This window comes from Vicugna pacos, chromosome 26 (assembly GCF_048564905.1).
Source record: "Vicugna pacos chromosome 26, VicPac4, whole genome shotgun sequence".
Lineage (NCBI taxonomy): Eukaryota > Metazoa > Chordata > Mammalia > Artiodactyla > Camelidae > Vicugna > Vicugna pacos.
The window spans coordinates 6,705,666-6,725,408 of record NC_133012.1 but is presented as its reverse complement, the minus strand read 5'-3'; the positions used below and the strand labels follow the sequence as shown (position 1 = coordinate 6,725,408).

The following is a 19,743-nucleotide window of genomic DNA, read 5'->3' as shown; positions in this document are numbered from 1 at the left end:
GCCCAGCTTTACCCCTATTTCTCCACCAAAGGACAGAAGCAACGGCCACTTTGCTAGTTAATCCAGGGTGCAAGTGGGGTCACAGCCAAGCAAAGTGGCGAGGATGGAAAATTGGTCTTTAGGTCGGTACCTCCCACTGTCTCTGAGTTTTGCCCTCCCTGCTGTTTTCCTTGCTCTGATTCTTGTGTCCCACTCAAGTCGTCTAAATGGATTTAAACTCTCCACTCTCCTTTGTCTCGTGCAGACTTGCTCTCCAAAAGGGTACCTGTAAAATTGTAGTCACATGCATATTCATGATGGACAAGACTAAAAGTGTCAGGTATCAGGTAACTAAGTCTTCAAGCCAAGTCAGTGGAGGCTGGAGAAACTTGGGCTCAAAATCTTGCATCAGCCACAAAGAGTCATCACCCTTTTTCTCTCCTTAGGGATCTGCGCTCTATTCTGGAGACCTCCATGCAGTCAACATAGAGGAGTGCTCCATGTGTGTGGTCCTGTCCTCCCCGTCGAAGTCATCCAGCAGCCCGACCCTGGTGGACACAGAGCCCATCATGGCCACCCTCAATGTCAGATCACTGCAGATTAGCTGCTCAGCCCAGAGACCCTCAGAGCCACGTAAGAACAACACCGGGGCAGGAAGAGGCCGGGGAGACTGGGACGAGGAGAGAGGTCAACTCCTCTGGGAAGAACTTTCATGATGGGCAGGGGGAGAGGTTGGACCAGATGTCCTGTAAAATCTCATCTGACTCTGGAATCCTGTAACAGAAGTAGTGGGCAGTTCAGTCCTTGGGGATCCCAGTCAAATGCAAAATGATGTCCATCTTCTAAATGGAAGGCATGTAATACTGTTTTCCTATTTTAAGGAAAATCATGGAGTCTTATTTTTATTAATCAAATATCAGTGAACATAGCATTTGGGATTTTATTATAATTAATAACCCCTATTATTATTGTTAATCAGTTCTCATGGGATCTTGTAGATGTTCAAGTTACTTTCTTAGTTTTGTGGTGGAGAGAATGAAGCCTCATTCTTTTTTACTCTTTAAGATACTTTCAATATATGAATTTTAGAAGGTTATCTCTATAAAGTCCCTTCCAACTTCTGTAGACTAAAAATGTCACATTTCAGCTTCAGATTGGAAAGAGACGGTGAAAAGCGGGGCCGTCTCCAGGACGGGGCTCTTGTCTTTTCCTCCTTTGCGTTCCCCTCAGCACCCGGTACAGTTATGGTCACTTTGCAGGTGTTTAACACACACCTGTTGGATTGAAGCCAGTGAGCCAGTAAGCTGGACTCTTGAGTTTCCATGCATCTCACTGTGCCCGCAATGTGCTTCAGGTAAATTCCCACTCCAGAACTGTGGTTTTCCTTCTCCCCTAAATGGGAAAAGGCTTCTATATGAGTCCATTTCTGAAGGTTGACCACTGGCCACTCAACCTATTACAAAAGCACTGTCACGAAAGATTTTCAGCATCTAGAACAGATTTTCAGTTCAGGAAATAACAGTCACCCATGGTTGGAGCCCCCCAGATCCAGCCGTTTCCCTTGGGGATGGAGATGTTTTGTGTTAAGATCAGGCACTCTGTCCTCTGGCAGCGTGCCTGCTGCCCACAGCTGTTCCACTTTGCCTGGAGCGTGGGGAGGTCAGATGTTCAAGCCGTCAAGCCCAAGGTGTTCATGGTTACAAGCTGTGGATAAAAATCTCCATGAGTCAAATTGGGAAACCAAAAGAACTCTCTCTGACTCCTAGTACTGTGGCCAGGAAGGAAAATATGAGGTTCTTGGGACAAAGGAGAGAGGAATCTAGTCTGATCTTTGGGAGCCAGCTACATCACCCACTGTCACTACACCACCGGACACCATTCAGCACCCAGCGTTTCAGGCTTTTTGGCAAAGAGGAACTCATAGCAAAGCATTTCCCAAATATCAAAGTGCACTGACAATCCCCACTAAGCTCTACTTTTGCTGAGCTCATCTGAAGATGCATAAAAATGGCATTGTGTTCTGCATGTAAATCCTTAGCTTAGCAGTGAGGGTCACTCAGATTTACACAAGATTTATGTGTACTCTGTGTGTGTGTGTACATCATGCTCGCAACTTTCTAAAATTGGACCAAGAAGTAGTCACTGTAAAGGCAATGTCATCAGTGTACAAATGAAAATGCCGGATCACTAAAAGCCGAATATACACTGACACCATAAGCCACCTAGCTAATCATCTAGGTGACTCACTTTTCCTATTTGTTTTAATTTCACATCCTATAGAGGCTCGAAAGATATAAAGCTCTGATTTGAATTCTGATTCCTTTTATATCTGGTGACTTTCATCCTTCCACTTATTCACTCATTCATTCATCAAAACTGTATTGATTTTGTATAATGGGTCATGTTCTCTGTTACAGGAGCAACTGGCTGGACTGGTAGAAGGAAGTAGAGGAGAGGAGGGGAAAGGGTTGGGAAGGAGGAAGAGGAAAGGCAGGAATGTCAAAGGATTTGAGTCATCATGATGGAGCAATTTTGTCCCCCAGAGCTCATCTGACAATGTCCGGAGACAGTTTGGTTGTCACAACTTGGAAGGATGCTATTGGCACCTGGTGGGTAGAGGTCAGAGATGCTGCTGAGCACCCTATAATGCACGGGGCAGCCCCCGCATGATAAAAAACACTGGGGTGCCAAATGTCAATAGTACCAAGAGTGACAAATCTTGCTCTGACATACCTGGTGAGCCTTTGGCGAAATCAGTGGGGTTTCCCACATCTTCCCGGTCATGATGAGGTTACATATAAATCCTATCTGGGGCCACAGAGACAATTCCATACAGTGGTTCACCAAGGGATGTCGGGGGTGGGGGATAGCAGGACCGAGGACTCTGCAAAGGATCGGCAAGAACACCAGGTCTCCTGGACATCCCCGTGGAGAACTTTAGGTTTTTCAGTGATGCTCTAATTACTGCCCCTGTCATGTCACAAGAACAGGTTGGCAAACCTAGGTACTGAACTAAATAATCTGTGGCATAATCTAAACATGTAACGGTAATTAAGTCTGACAGCTTAATACGCTACTGAAATTTAAACGTACAGTAGTAATCTACAATTAAGCAATCTTTTGTAATAGCACCCTGCCAGCCTGGAAGATTTCAGGTATAATACTGTGTACGATTAGGTAGCAAAAATATTGACATTAGTAAAATGTGCCCAGGCTGTGATCCGACACTTATTCAAATTAACCATTCAAATGAACCATCGCTCTCCAAGAAATGATGTGGTTAAGGCAGAAATTCTGTTGCTGTCCTGCAGCCGGTGTCAGGGCCGCTGTTCAAGCAGTCACTTGAGCTGATGTGGGTGTGTCTGTATCCAGAAAGAATGTTTGCCTCTGGCAGTCAGGATATCCCGAGCCCTCTGTTAGAGGGTCTTGGAATCAGAAAATGAAGTTCAAGGGAGGATTTCCCCTTTGAGGGAAAGAGATCTCAATATTTCATTGAAAATGCCAACCGAACCTTGTGCATTTGAATAGGGCTACAAAGCAGCCCTGAAAAGGGCATGGGTTTGACGTTGGTGCTGAGTGGGGGGTGAAAACCCACCCCTCCTTTACGAGCCATATAATCCGGGACAACGTGTGTGAACCCTGATCAGTTGCCTCATCCTCAGAGGTGGTCTAACTCGACGTAATTCACAGATCTGATGTGACCGTGGTGCAACTCTTACCTCCCTGCAGTTCCTGCTCTTCACAGCAGCCAGAAGGAGGGATCTTCTACAAATATTTATCAGATAATGGCAGTTCCCTACTTTAAACCCTGTCCTGGTGACCTGTGACAGTTAGAGAAAAATCACATAGGACCATGGAGGCCAGAAGGGAGCTTGAAATTTCCCCTACTTCAGTCTGTTTCTGCTGGCTTTTCCCTGCCTGAAGTTCCTTATCCCAGCCCCTCTGTCTGGATAGCTTTTTCTCATCCCCCAGGACTTCATTCCAATGTCAGAGAAGCATCTCCTCAAACCCTGTCTAAAGTCACCTCCCCTATGTGAGTCACTGGCCCCCAAAAGTTGGGTTTATTCACAGTCGTCATCACTATCTGAAAGTCTTGTATTTGCAACATGTGGAACGTAACTGGGGCACAGACTGGTCACAGTCCTAGCCTGGAGTAGGCACTCTTTAAATATGTGTGGAAGGCAGGCGGGAAGGAAGGAAATGAGGATGAAAAGAAGGAAGGAAGGCAGGACACGTACAGCAGATACAGCATCCTGCACGGTTGGTGCTGACAGCCAAGGAGCATCTCAGTCCCCCCAAGTCTGCCCGCATCGTGGACATACTGGGAGTCTGTTTAGGAGAAACAGTTTTCGGTATTCAGATCCCACCGCCAATAAGATTTCCCAGTGAGATTGGATATCTGATCTCTAACCATCACGTAAACCCTCCTCCTCTTCAATAGCTGGCTGGACAAGGTTAGCCCCCGGGCTCCTATTTCCTCCCCTGAAACTGAAGGATTTTGCTCAAGTCCTAACGCCATTTCCGGTCCTAGCTGTAAACCACAGGTGTTGGGCTCCCGGGAGCTTCCATGTTTACCGTGAATCCATCTGGAAGCAGGACTTGGAATTTTAGTAGCAGTCCTAACATACCGTCAACTCTATGTCACAAGAAGGGGCCCTTGCACTGAATGTTTCTTGGGGAGATGGAAGAGGTGGTCAATACTGTAGTGCGTAGCATTCTCTCTGGGAAAAAAAAAAACAAAAACCCTCCCTTTGGACTTCCTCTTTCCCAGGTCCCCAGCTCAGTGGATCCCCAACCCACAGCCCTCCCTCCCTTTGTCTGTCTCCCAGGCTGTCTTTACCCACCTGGCTCAGTTCACCCTCCCCTCTCCTGCCTCTTACCTGGCTCAGGAAACAGAGGGCCCTGCAAGTGTCTCACCTTCTTCCCAGGCAGCAGGGAATCTTAATTACAAGTAGAATTTCAACTTTCACCACATTTTTTCCCTGTTACATACATAGCGTTCTCAGAAAAGTTCAAGAACGGTAACCCACAGTTTTAAAGCATGACTTTTGATGAGATCGCTGTGTATTTGTTTTGTTTCTTTTTTTTATTTAATCAGGATACTAGCTTCCTATTTCTCTCTTCCCTTTTCTTTCTTTGAAACTCCACTGAACTATGGTTTAGTGCATGCTAATGCTGAGTTCCAGGCTTGTGCTGTGTACTGCTAGCTTTGTATTTTTTTAAGTTCTTTTTTTTTAAATTGTAGTCATTTACAGTGTTATGTTAATTTCTGATGTATGGCATAGCGATTCAGTTATATACACACACACACACACACACACATATATTCCTTTTCGTATCCTTTCATTATAGGCTATTACAGGATATTGAGTATAGTTCCCTGTGCCCTACATTAGACCTTGCTGTTTATCTGTTTTGTATGTAGTAGTTAGTATCTGCCAATCCTGAACTCCCAGTTTATCCTGCTCTTACCCCCAGATAACCATACGTTTGTTTTCTACGTCTGTGTGTCTGTCTCTGGTTTGTGAATAAGGTCATTTGTGTCATTTTTTAAAATTCCACATGTAAGTGATATCACATGGTATCTGTCTTTCTCTGCCTGACTTGCTTCACTTAGTATGACAATCTCCAGGCGCATCCATGCTGCTGCGAATAGCGTTATTTTATTCTTGTTTATGGTTGGCTCACTTTTGGATTCAAGGCTCATGGAGGCGGATGCGGGGCCTGACCTCCTACGGCAAAGGACAGAGGCCCCCAGTGACCTCCCAACCCAGTCTTTAAGGAGCTCCCAAGGCATTACGGGTTGGGGAGGCCAACCAGAGATGGGAGGCAGCCAGTCTTACTGAAGAAGAAAGAGGGCGTGGGTAGAGCCTTGGCCCGGAGAGGATCTCAAAGAGGCAGAGGCACCGGGAGCCAGAAGCCAGTTGTGTGAAGCACTCAGGGAGCCACAGCTCCTATTTATTCAAAGCTTCCTAAGAGTCCTACAAGGAGATAGACGTGGTTTGAGGCACTGCCTGCCTGAGCCATCACCCAGCACTCCCACCTGGTGGAGAATAATCCTGTTTAACGTACGCTGTCAGTGAGCACTGCGGGGAGAGGGTCACCTTTTTCTGGTAATTCACTTGAAGTGCCATTTAGAAAACACACACACACACACCCCACACTTGTAGAGAGAAGCAGCTGAGGAGGCTCCCATTTTTTTGTTCTAAATATACAAAAGGGTTTGAGATTCGGGCTTGAGAGTCACTTTGCTAAGAGAAAGCACTGGTGACACCGTGTGCCTCTGCCTCCTCGTCAGTTTCCCGAGCCACGTGGTTTTTGTTTGCCAATCTCTTTTCCTCCTTGTTGTTGTCTGTGTCTACAGAGTATGCACGGTGCTTCAGTGACTATCCCCAGAAGTCACAATACCGAAGAGTCCCCATCCTCACTGAGCTGAGTAAGTTGCGTTTCAAGGGCAGAATTCAAGGGGTAAATCTTCGTGATCCAGACTCGATGCCCCAAGGCTGTGTTTAGAAGCCACGGTCAAAAGACCAAGGACCCGAAAGGGGGCCCAGAGACTGTGGAAAGCTTGACTGATGTTACGTGGGGCTCTTGCTCGGTTGGTGGCATTGCCGTCAGCCAGCAGAGCCCGCTCTCTCTGGGTGTTGGGGCACAGGAGTAGCTTCCCCACTCTTGCAGTTTCCGGGAGAGGAACACCAGCGTCTGGCTCAGTCAGAAGGACTCTCCCAGGGGAGGGGATGTGGACGTGACTCTCCCTGAGCCAGCTTATCTACCCGCCACGGGACTTGAGGTCAGGTGCCTTCCTCTCCGGGAGTGATACCAGGGCAGGCACGAGAGTGAGGCCAGGGAGGCAGCCAGGCTTTTAGGAGATGCTCACTCTTGGGGTCCCTCAGTTTGGCATCCCTGGTGTCTTCTGAAGCTGAGCCCTGAGCAGTGCTCTTCTAAAATGGAAATACTCAGTGCAGAAGCCACAGGATGAGCTGTTACCTCTCACCAGCACCTTAGGGAGAAGACACGTGGATGCAACTTTCCGAGAGGTGAGCAGCTCTGGGAGCAGAAAGAAGGGCAGGGAAGGCAGGTGCCTTGTGCATTTGGGGAGGTGTGTCTGGGAGGTCACAGGGGAGACACTGCAATGTGATATTGATAATAATTGGTGAGAAAAAGGGAGGCTACCAAAGAGGGGGAACAGTGCCCTTAACACAGACTGGGCCAACTCAAAGACGATCTCCAAAGCTGGGCCCCGGCGTGTGATTTCACTTGATTCCCTAGCATAGCACACATTTCAGTTGTGCGATTCAGAGTCTGTACGCTGAGTGAGGCCTCTGCCAAAGTAGACGAACAGACCTCTCAGTCCCAGAAATGAAGCAGGGGGACATAGAGAGGAACCAACAGGTGACACTGTCACGTGATTGAGGACCGACAGGCGGGACAGAGTCCAGTCACCCTGGATCCCTGTGCAGCGGCTCTTCAGATCCAGCATTGATGATTGCAGATCTTTGATCCTGGCTCGCACCTACCAGCCTGTCTGTCACCACCCTAAAGCTCTTGGCTGCAGCTTTATTTATATTTTATTTTTTATTTTTCTGCCCTTTTGAGCCATCTCTCACCCTGGGGTGTATATACCCTGGGGACATTGATCAGAAGACCGTCACATAAGCTAGAGTGGTGGGGAGGGGCCACAAGTGCATCTGGTCACTCTCCAGGGACGCACAGCCTTGTTCAGCTAAAGACTTTCTGGCACCAGGCAGTGCCTGTCAAATTAGCCTCACAAATCACCTGCCAGCTCACTCAGTCTCTATTCCTTGGCCGCTAGCAAGAGTCACCATGACACGAGCACTGCAGGTCCGACTGCCAGCCCTTTGGTGCAGAGTGTATGGTGGCCTGCAGGAAATGGCTGGAAAGCTGAGGCCCCTGGCTTGGGATGGCACAGCACGATTTGGACCAGGGCTCCCGGGATATGCGTATGTGTTGAAGTTGGCAGAGCCAGGAGCAGGAAGGATGTGTGCATAGGAAACGTGGGTTGATAATAGTCACGCCTCCCTCATCTTTTGTAAAGATGCATAATTCTTGAAAGAAAATGATTCCCTAATGCCAGCAGTATATCCCACAGCCCAGGCTTACTAAGGAATAATTTTAAGAATTGGGGAGTAATCCAGTCTTTGCTAGGCATGTACTCTGAGTTTTATGTCCAGCACATTTGCTTGGATCTGTAATATGACCATCAAGAACTGTGAAGGGTCTAAAAGTGCATGCTACTTGGAAACAAACAAGTTAATCCATCCAGTTTCACGGATGCTAGCAGAAGGCACGAGACGGCTGGGTCAGAAACAAAGAGCGGTAGCTGTAGCCAGAACATCATCATTCCTGTGCTGGTTTCCCAAACCCTCGTTCCCACAGGCGGATGGGGAAAGGACCAAGTGATACTTCCACCCACGTGAACTGCTTTATAGGAGAGGAGCCCTGAGGTTAGGGAACCACAGTCTTTTGAAATGGGCAGTAACATGCCTGCCGTTGGCTCTGCTGGGAGAGGTTCTCACTGTCTGCCAATGCGATTCTCTACACAAACGTTGTGGATGCAGTAGTCGTGGACCACAGGCAGTGAGCGCCTCTGCTGTAACTCCTAGAAGTGATGTGTTGCCCTGGCCTCAGAGGCTGCCCACGGTGGGTCTGAGCTGCCGCCTGGGGCCAGTATAGATGTGCTCACGGGTCATTTGGCCACTCCTTCACTGGTCCCATTAGTAGCCCTTGCTGCTCACAGTGTAGACCATGAACCAACACCATCAGCAGCATTTGGAAGCTTGCGGGGCAGGCAGACTCTCAGGCCCCACCTAGAGCCAGTGAATCAGAATCTGTATGGTAGAAAGGCCCCAAGTGGACCCGCGTGCACGGTAGATTTTGAGAGGCACTGATTAGCTCATTCTGGGCCTGAGTAACTCGGAGAACCCAAGTAAATACCAAGCCGTCTACGACACGGTACATGGAAAAAACCAGTAACGGGGCTGAGCAGCTGTCCCCGTTTATGCCTGTCGTCCCCGTGCAGTTATTGAAAGTGCCCCCCCCTTTTCTTCCAAAAGTGTCCTTGTTTGAAAGGTAAATTATCTAAAGGCGGCATTCAGGACACTTGCTTGGAGAAACTGGACCCGAGGGGCAAGGATATCTCCAAGAGCACTACTTGTCTTCAGGGGATGAAGATGCTTGGAAAGAAAAAAAAAAAGCATGGAAGTAGAGACAGGTCCCACTATGACCCCAAAGTAGGCATCCTTTGAGCGATGCCTCTGCCCACCTCAGCCTGCCTTGTCTGCAGGAGTGTACTCTTTTTTTTATTTTGTTTTATTTATTTTGAGCGGGTAGCTAACTAGGTTATTTATGTACTTATTTTGATGGAGGTGCTGGGGATGGAACCCAGGACCTCGTGCATGCTAAGCACGCGCTCTACCACTTGATCTACACCCTCCCCCGAGCAGTCCTGCATCGTTAAGCGTGTCTGCCTGCCTTGCCTTTTTGCCTCTCGTTTGCAGAAAATCCGTCCAACATCCACTTTATCGAACAGCTTGGTGGAATGGAAGGAAACTTCTCGGGAACAAGCCTGCATCTCAGCACCTCCTTTGCCACAGGCACTGTCTTTTCCGGCAACTTCTTGGATTCCCTCCTGGCCACGGTAAGGAGCTCATCCCAAAAGCCAGCCGAGGAGGCACGAACTTGGTCATGAGGCTTCTCACCGCTCCCTTGTGAGTGTGACCTTGGGAGCTCTCTGGGGAGGACCCCTTCCTCCCAGGCTGCCTTCAGATACTGTACCTAGTTCTGCTGGACAATGATGGAAGCGATGGGAAACCTCAGGGGTTCTTCCCAAGGCCCCGTGGTGATGTCCGTGGGAGCGAATGCTACGTACGGTGGCCTGAGGTGGGGGACAGTCGCAGGAGGTCACACGCCATGCCTCGGGGCTCCTACGGAGTGCTTAGTTTAGGACTGGCACCTGTCACGTGACTGGGGGGGAGGGTGACAGTGGGGCTCAGGGCACCTTCATCCTTTATGGGAAAGGGGCTGACTTGGATCTTGAACCCTTAAATCTCCACCCCGTGGCCTCCTGCCCCAGTTCTTAAATCCTTGATGACACAGCAAAACGAACACACTTAACACAGTTTAGAGCCCCAGCTCCGAATCTCTGGCCATGATGAGCTGAGCTAGAAAAGCGTCAGGGGCCACGTCCCACTCATTACCCTCCCCCTGGGCCTGGTACTGCCGGCTCCACTTGGCCTTTGAAGGATGGAGGCGACTTCCGACCACACCAGCCACACAGAGAGAAAGAGCCCCAGATTCAGGCCTGAGCCCCGGTTCCACTGTCTCTGCTCTTCTGAGGACCGTTTGGTCTCGGCGGGCCTCCCGGCCTTACACCTGCTCGCTGGCAGTGAGAGCAGTGGCCCGGAGAGGAAAGGAACATTTATCTCCCGCATCAAAAGCACTGGGGCCACTATAGTGACATGTCAGCGGCTTCTGAAACAGGGTGAGATCACCACTTGACTCCAGTCTCGGTGGACCCCGTTTCCGACCCAGGATCCCGGGGCCCTCTTGCTTGTCACGTGCCCTCAGAACGCGGCATCGCGCGTCCCTGCCCTTTCCTCCGAGTCGCCCGCGAGAAACACAAGGAGCGTGAACTGGCAGGTCCCCAGGACAGAACAAAGCCCGAATATCGTGCTGTGAACTTGTCACCCCTTAGAGAGACTGAAGTGCTATTTTAGCTTTTCATGCAGTTTTTTTCTCTTCTTTCCCTCATAGACCTGTGATTTTTTTTTTCACTATAAAATATTGAGTTTTCTCTCCAAATTTCCTGGTTCAGATGACACTGTAACTTCAGGTATCCCCTGTAATATTGACGTAAACTCCAGGCCCTGCTGGAGAAACACGCTTGTAGGGTGTAATCTGGATTCACTTTGAACCCTCTCTCAGTTCAGTGCTATAAAAATTATAATATGGAGGGGCACCCCGACCCCTCCACGGGGGGCAGGACTCCCACGTGGCTTTATAACAATAGAGCTTCAGAGCCGGACATGAATTAGGGAGCATTTTCCTTTACTTATACAGAAAGAGGAAAGAAACAGAAGTTAAACGGCTTTCTTCAGTTCACTCAGCTGGTAGGGGGCAGGTTTCCTACCATTTAGGAAGTATTTCTCAATTAGAAGTATTTCTCAAAGAATGTTTGACCTCACGGACTTTCGAGATTCTTAGAATAAAAAGCAGCACGTGGCTAGGATGTTAGTTAGTATCTGCTGTGAAGCAATACTATTCCGGGTTATGAGAGAGCCCTCAAGCTTTCTTGTAGTTAAAAGTTAAGACACTGTGGGCTGCAACGTTTTCTAACACGGGCGGTCCAAATTCTGCTCGGTCTGATTCTGTTAGAAACACTGTCCAAGTTTAGAAGTCCTGAAATATTTCAAGCACATTTCAACTTCCAGATTTTCTTGAGAAAGAAAAAAAAAAGAGAGAGAGAGAGAAGGAAAGAAGGGAGGGAGGGAGGAAAGAGAAAAGGAGAAAGAAGAAGGAGACCAGTTCGGGCAACGCCGTGGAACCCCGGATAAGAACACGAAATGAGCTCCCAGAGGGAGGGTGACATGTAAATCCCATCATTTCCCCCAGTATAGAATTGCAATCCTTTTGATGTCAAAACTGAAGCAATGATGTATTCAAAAACTAAGCCTCTCTCCGTTAAATATGTAAAGCACACATTTCCCTGGAGCCACTGACACTGGCATAACCCCAGAAATCACACCTTTCCTTTAATCAGCGGAGAATTATTCTAACAGCATTATGTCTGATCATTCTGCGCGATGGCCACTTGTCCTTAAATGGATTGTGGCCAAACCTGGATTTGGTGTTCGAAGTTATTTTTCAACCTAGGAAATATTGTAAAAGTTATTTTTTTAATTGGCTCTTCATTTATATTGATTCTGTTATTTCCTGGGTCAGCTTGTCTAGTGGCCTCTTTATTTAACTAGCAGTATTTCTTTGTTAAAATTTAACTGCCAATTCCACTCAATATCCCTACAGCATTTTTTTGCACTGAATATGGTTTTAAAAAATGATTTGCGTTAATTCATTATTTGCAGTAATTCTTGTCCTCAGTACTCTTACACCTGTCTGGTCCAGTGCACGCCTGAAGACGTGAATTTTAAGTAGACAAAGTCTGGCCCCTGAAAGGGCACATCATTTAAGGAAGTGTTGCTCAGAGTGTGATTTGAGGACCACCAGTGTCAAAGCCATCAGAGGTGCCCTTTAAATTCTGGTTCCCACCCCTGTCCATAAATTCTGATCAGTAGATCTGGGGTCCCAGAAATCTGCTCTCACAGGCATCACTGCAGGTGATCCAGGTACACGAGAACCAATGGTGAAGGCAACAGAATTCAGTAACATGTGCTGTGTGGCTCATTTAATCCTCCAAACGGTGCTGAGATGTGGGTATCACCATATCAGCTTTAACATCCTGAGACTACTGCTGGGAAAGGATACATGAATTGCCCAAAGGTATTCCGCTGGGATGTATCGGTCCCAGATGCAAACTCAGATGTGTTTCATACAGAACGGAGGGGCCGTGGGAGTTGGTGTCCGCCCATGAGGGCTTTGAATGCCAGAGAAACGAGGCTGAGCTGGGTTTTACAGCAGGGGTCTGACACAGAAGGTTCTGGGGGGTGGGGGGCGTGACCCTCCTTGTGTTCCTAGACAGCCTCTCTGGAAGGATGTTGAACAGTGGGTGGTACATGAGAAGAACAAGATGCCCAGGCTTCAAAAGACAAGTCCTCTGAATCTGGAGAGTAGGGAAAGTGAGGGGCCGAATTTCTCAAACAGTAACAACGACAGTCACTCCTATTATTTATAATGAAAGCAAAACACTGATTTTTATATAGGTAACGTATAACCGTGTGAATTCTCGTTTCTGCTGGAATAGAAGTCTGCGGGTAGAAAGGATAAGACAAAGGGCAGAAAGTGAAAAATACTGCACAGCTAACAGTGGATTTGAGAGAGCCCAATGGGCAGTTGTTACAATGCTGCTTACACGCATGTCATAGCCTAGTCTACACTGAACGTGCAGGGATCCTCTGAGAAAGGAGTCTAAGCAAATGGCTGGGCTTATTCAGACTCCAGCTGGTTTCAAGCTAGGTTGGCCCACGTGCCCTCCTCTGGCTTCCTCTTGATCCCAGATATCCTCAAATTCCATTCATTTACTCGGCACCTATAATTTTCGGAGTACATGATAAGAGCCGTGGGAGATAGGTTAGTACCTGTCCTCAAATAGGTCAGAATCAAACCGACTAGGAGTATATTCATGTCTGGAAGATTCAAGCATAGACGACAATAATATCAGTTGCCCCCCTAAGGCAAAACCTATAGAAATCTCATTAAATTCGTATTTTAAATACATATTGATGGTTATTGGGGTGTTTGTGGTCTGACCTACTCCTCTGGTCATTTTGGAAGAAAGGACATCCTTGGGGTCAGTGTCATTACCCATTTTCTATTGCAGTGTAAGTCCTCCCCAAGGCAGCAGGTACGGGGTCTGTGTGATTTACTCCGCTCTCTGTCTCACCCAGCATCCTCCCCAAACTGACGACTTTGCGCCATCGGATCCGTTTCAGACAGTGATGCCCACTGAGTCCCCACATCTCTCCACGCGCAGAGTTTACGTACCGGCTCTCCTGATTTTGCGCGTGCCTTGCCCTTGCTTTCCAGGCTTTCTACAATTACCGTGTGCTGGAATTACTTCAGATGCTGGTGACAGGAGGGATAAGCTCTCAGCTGGAACAATATTTGGATAAAGAGACGTTCCATGAGCTGGACGACAGCTGCTCCTCAACTCTGTCTGGAAGGACGTGGTGTAAGCTGGGGCTTCTGTCCTTAAACCAAACCATTTTGTCAGACATCCAGGTGAGTCTACTCTCATCGTAATAGAGTCCCCCACTTCCTTGCCTCTCTGACTTTCTGAAAATGTTCCAGCCTATTTAGGTTCCTGGCTAGCCTACGGCACACAGATAGCAATAATAACAAAAAGTTAGCGTAACTTATTCATAGCATATTCACAACATGCAATGCATTTTCATGTGTTATATTTATTTTTTACAATTGCAGGAGGTAGGTCGAGCAGTTGTTATCATTCCCATCTTCCAGGTAAAAAGTCCAAGTGCACAGGAAGCACCAGAGAGGTTCAGTAGCTTTGTCCGTTGACCAGCATTTTAACAACAAGTTTAATAGTTAGTATTCACTGTGCACCTGCCCTGTGCCCATCTGCTTTGGTTTTTTTTTCACTTAATCTATCTAAGGATTTGCATAGTAGGCATCGTTATTAATTCCACTGAACACATCGAGAAAATGAGGTATAGAGAAACGGTTACTTACCCGAGACCATATTGCGTCCCAGTGGCCAGGCAGGGGTCCCTCTAGGGCGGTCTGACCCCGGCCTGCCCATTGTCCCTGCACCCGACCTGCTAAAGAAATCTGATCAGGTCAGCTGAAGTCAGGCAGAAGAATTCTGCGCTTGAGTCGGAGAATCTGACCGGGCTGGCCAGCCGTTTCTTAGTCCACTGAGCTAGCAAGCAGGAGGTTACAGCAAGGAGGAAGACAGCACTTCCGGCAAATCCCAGTGGGGCATCTGGGCATTTGGGAATCTGCTTAGGGTCCAGCCTGGCAGTGAGGACTCTGCTTGTCAGCGTGGTGCCTTTTGACCTCGTTGTGACTGGCGTTGCACTCAGCTCTCCAGTGTCACCGTCAGGGGCAGGCCTTTCCAAGGACATGAGCAGAACTCCACACGGTGCAGGCTCTTCCAGCGCCCGTGCCAGGTGTCTCTCGGCAGACACTGCCAAGAAGGCAAATCCCACGCTCTGTGCATCTAAATTCCAGGCGCAAACACCACTCCAAATCTCCCTGTATGGTCTAGTCCTTTGCGTTACTGTGGTCCTGATTCCCAGGCCCTAAGGCTGACTTGTGACGGATGCTAAGCCCAGGACAACTGCCGCCGGCAGCTTCCTGTTGGTCCCAGAGGTGGCAGTGGACTGGCCAGCCCTCTCTTCTCCATTTCTGTCTGGCCCTCACTTTCTTCTTTACCCTGAGGAATCGCAGAACCAGACAGACGGTTCTCTTTCGACTTCCCTGAACCCGTTTGCTGCTGCCGCTTCGGAACCTGTTGCCTCCTCCTAGCGTCCTTGTCGGCCTGAGAACAAGGTCAAGAGGAGCGTCTGCGGCTGGGACCTGCGCTAGAGCCGGACTGGAAGGCCGCTCCCTGGAGGTCGCTTAACATCCCAACTCACTATACGCCTTGAAAACTGAGTTTCCCAACCTGTTGCTCATTGTGGCTCCTGAACAGTTCCCAAAGCAGCAGGAGTGATGAAAATGAGCGTCACACCTCACAGCACCGCCCCCACCAGAGGCTCCTGAAAGACCAGAGTGATCAGAAACTGCGGCTGGTGTTAGAGGCTCAAAGCTCGTCACAAACCTGATTCCCAGTCCATCTGGCACCCCCACCATGAGGGCATAAGGAACTGGCTCTGCTACTGCAAGAAAAGGCAAAGGACCCTCCAGTAGGTGCTTGTTATTGAAGTGCCACCGGGGCCGAGGGTTAGCTCAGTGGTAGAGCACGTGCTTAGCATGCACGAGGTCCTGGGTTCAACCCCCAGTGCCCCCACTAAAGTAGATAAATACAATTCCATCCTCCTCCCCACCAAAAAAGTATTCAGTGCTGTGTATCAGTTATATTTCAGTAAAACTGAAAGAAAAAAATTTTTTTTAAAGAAAGTGCCACCAGACGTATGTTTTTCTCTTCTCTCCCCAGCCAAGAAGCACCTTTGGGCAATTATTCTGCGGCTCGTTAGATAATTTTGGAGTCCTGTGCCTTGGCCTGTACCGCATGATCGACAAAGAGGCATGCAACCTGGAGCACAGAAGGGGAGTGTGCTGGTGTGGGGAGCGGGCCCCCTGTCCACGCGGAAGGGCCCAAAGGGACGTCTGGCGCTCAGGGCGCACATTTACATCGGCAGGTGCAGGGCTGTAGGCGGCGGTGTAGGAATAAGGAAGAACAAGCAGAAATAACACGCACGGACCCTGGTGATCAGGGTCCAGTTAGTATTGGCCAGGTAAGGAGAATGGTGTCTCCGTTCCCAGTGAAACTGGAAATGGAGACCCAGATTTGAAGTCGAGGTTATTTTCTAACTGACCCCGCATCCATGTCTGGGCAATATTTTTAAAACTGCAAGTCATCGTCCACGTTGGACAGGTTTACTCGTTTTCTGCTGGACTCACTGGGGGAGATGTGTATTAAGTGCCTCTTTCTAGCCCCTGTGCTTTGTCTGTGTAAATGATGGGTGTGCTATGGAGAGAAATCAACCTGACAGCAGTGGGGCAGATAGAGAAAATGTGTGTGCGGGGAGAAGAGGCAGCGAGCGTGCCGTCCACAGACAGCACAGCAGGGTAGGTCCCGAGGAAGGTTCCCACGGGGGAATGGACGGGACTCAGTAGAGAAGGAGTAATTCAGAATAATAAGGTGGAAGTAGATGGATGAGCTGTTCCAGGAGAAAGGGGAAGGAAGTCCATCCACTCAAACAGGAGGAGCCGTGAATACAAAGAAAGACGGTGTCTGCTCATTGGAGGAAAGAAGGAAAAGAATGATGCCAAGACAGATCCGGTTATAGACGAGGGGTGTGCTAAAGGGCAGGCTTCTGTGACACTAGGATCTCTCAGTGGGGTCCAGGCACAGCCACCGCTTAGAGAAAGGTGGGGGGAATGTATTACAGGGAGTGGAGAAAGAGGCAAAAGTTCCATTAATTACCGAGAGGAATGGAAAAAGAAGTTTCCTCTGAATTTGTAGGAGCAATCCTCGGCTTTACAGGGAAAGGACAAGGGATTGGAAATCCTGATGCAATAAAAGAGCAGATGTGCTCAGAGTAAGGACTTGGGAGAGAAAGAATGACGGGAAGTCATGGTCAGAGAGTGATGTACCGAAGCATGAGATTTTAGAGGCAGGACAAAGCAGGTGGGAGATGAAGATGTCTGCATAGTGGAAATCAGAGAAACTGGTCTGCACGTTGGAGTCGTAAACCACGTAGACACTGCGGGCTTATAAGTTGATGGTGGCACCAGAGTTTGAAAGAAAAAGTGTCCCAAGTGCCAAAGCCCTCAATAAACATGGGGGTCTGGAGATGACACTGATGGATCGAGAGGCAGGCTGATGTGGCTGTGGAGTGCTGGCCACGAAGATGGTGGGGGAGCAGGGAGGTTCTAGAAGCAGCAGTTGGGAAGCATCAGTGATGCTGATTCCTCTGTCTCTCTCTGCCTCTCTCTGTTTCTGTCTCTCCTTCTCTCTCTCTCTCTCTCTCTCTCTGGCTGAACTCCATCCCCTCTCCCCCAACACCTCTGGAAACCTATGGAACATGGTAATTGGATGTGCAGCCCGTGGTTGAGCAGACCTCAGGGAAGGAAATGATGTTTTATTTCTGTTTTGAAGAGAGTATGTGATGAGGGTGGGTCTTGTTCAGAATATACAGAGTTTCCAGGGACTCAGTGGGCAAGATAAAAACGGGAAGGCTGTTCAGCGACAGGTCAGTGGTGCTCCACGGCGGGTGCTTAGGAAAGAAGAGGTGATTATTCCAGGGCGGCGATGAAGAAATGCCGGATGGAACTCATGAGAGGTTATCCTGCCTCAGCGTTTTGACAGGAGCACTGGGTCTTCGTGAATTTGACTTGCCATGTGCCTGGCCTCGGGCTGGGACATCCTGCTCCCCTCCAGCGTCTTCCCCCGCAGGTCCAGGCTCGGGGTGCCAGGCTCAGGCTGTCCTTTAAAACTCGTTGACATGCATTCTTTGCTTATGTCAAGGTTTCAAAGAGAACTTGAGTTTCTTTTCTCTTCTTCATTGGCCAAACTACATTCTGTGTGAAAGCTGGCATCATGAACATTCAAACAGGCCTAAACCAGGGCGGAGACATCTGGAGGGCGTGCACCCTTCCAGTTTTGATAAAGCTTGGCTGAGTGCCCGGAATTGTGCCCAGAATTAGTGCAGTGGATATTCAAAGCAGAGAAACCTAGAGTTAGAAAGGTCATTAGAAATCAATTAGTCCGAACCACAGTCCTACCTCTCCCCCATTAAAATGATGAGAAAAGAAGGCCCACAGGGAGATGGAGTGCCAAAGGACTAACCAGGGGTGGCTTCAGAGGCAGGGATGAAAGCTGGTCCCCCAGTTACTGGCCCAGGACGTCTCCTGTTGCATCATGCCGGAGAATTTTCTGTCTTTTTTTTTTTTTCACTATTAATCAAAAACCAAATAAAGCAAAGCAAAACAAAAACATTTCCTCTTTTGGCCCAGCAAAATGACTTTCTTATTTGGGCCACTGCCTGCAACCACAGTGTCCCAGCCACAGAGGTTCAGAACGCATCTTTGGCTTTTCTTACAGGTTTGTGATTACCCGGCCAGAAAACGATTTTAGGGTGCTGCCCTCAGATCTTGTGTTCTGTGCCATCCCTTCCAGCACCTCTTGCTACAAAAAGGACAGTTCACCTCCAAATCCATATGAAATTATAAATATAGTGCCACTGACAGAAGAGATGCTCACAGACATAGATTGTCCTCCTCCAGTTGACCAAGTCAACAAGAGGACAGCCCAGCCACTGAGTAAGTCTGCCCATTTGTTGGAGCCCAGAACGATGCCCACTGGTGATTCTAAGGCAGCGGTGCTGGCTCAGAGTCTCTCGTCCAAGACACTTCCAGGTGGAACTGGGAAAGATAATGGAAGGGAAAACATGGAGGAAGCCACAGTGGCACATGCCTCTGTCCGCCCAGAGTCAAACAGGACCTACTGACGTTCTCCAGGAGCTCCTCGCTCGCTACTTACAAGGCATCTCCAGAGACGGTGACTTTGCACGGGGAAGGTAAAAATGGAAGCATGCCATTTTTGAGCCCATGGCTCAGTGGTTGGTGGATCAGCAAGTCCACACTATTGGGGAAAAGACGAAAGTCTGATCTCATCGCACTGGATCTGCTGTGATAAATAAAGAAATCGATTGTAAATGCCTCTGTAAGGGAAGTTCATTGCTGTCTGTCTCTTGAGCAGAAAAACTGTTAGTTGGAGCTGTGTTGAAGAAGTCCTTCAGTGCTTGCTGGGTTCCTCCAGACAGGAAGTAGAGGTAATCGAGATAAAAATGAGAAGGACTTAGACGTAAGAGGCAAGAAATAAAGAACCCCCAAATCAAGCATCTTACATTCTGCATCCACAAACAGGCCAATAGCAAGCCAGTACATCATCTTCTCTTTTCTCCTCATGCTTTTTCTCTCTTTATCTCTTTCTGTAGGTGGTGAGAAAGACCAGATGGGGAGATACTTGTATGAATTGCAAACCAGTTGGTAACTAAAACCCAGGCATAGCCTGGCCCAAGAATGAATACTAGGGTATCCTTGGATAGGGTAACTGGGAAAAGCCGGGTAGATTGAAATATATAGCCTTCCAAATTCTCAAATTCAAGAATAAAGACATCATCACATGGAAAGTATAAAACATTCCCCCGTGTTCCAAAAGGAACCAGTCCACTACCCTATAAACCTCAGCTTTAAGCACTACTTTAGCTATTGCTCTGTTAGCACAGTCAGCGTTCACCGCATCCAGGAAGCGCTCGCTTCCAGCTGGTGAGCTTCCTAAGCAAAGCCTTGTGACATAAATACAACACAGGCAGAAAGGGGAAGGGACGAAAATAATAAACCGTATTTCTCATGAGTTGTTTTACATAATGTTTATGGTGT

General features: G+C 48.4%; 1 protein-coding gene across 3 annotated transcripts in view; it reads left to right on the top strand.

Moving 5' to 3' along the window:
* KCNU1 (potassium calcium-activated channel subfamily U member 1) overlaps nt 1-19,017 on the top strand; it is a 223,339-nt gene extending 204,322 nt beyond the window's left edge. For all 3 annotated transcript variants that reach the window (XM_072950280.1, XM_072950278.1, XM_072950279.1), the window contains 6 exons: nt 426-612; nt 6,344-6,415; nt 9,498-9,637; nt 13,699-13,893; nt 15,791-15,904; nt 18,405-19,017. In XM_072950280.1, coding sequence (XP_072806381.1) covers nt 426-612; nt 6,344-6,415; nt 9,498-9,637; nt 13,699-13,893; nt 15,791-15,904; nt 18,405-18,809 — 1,113 coding nt within the window. In that variant the 3' untranslated portion in view covers nt 18,810-19,017. The remainder of the gene's footprint in view (nt 1-425; nt 613-6,343; nt 6,416-9,497; nt 9,638-13,698; nt 13,894-15,790; nt 15,905-18,404) is intronic.
* Nucleotides 19,018-19,743: the final 726 nt, after the last annotated feature.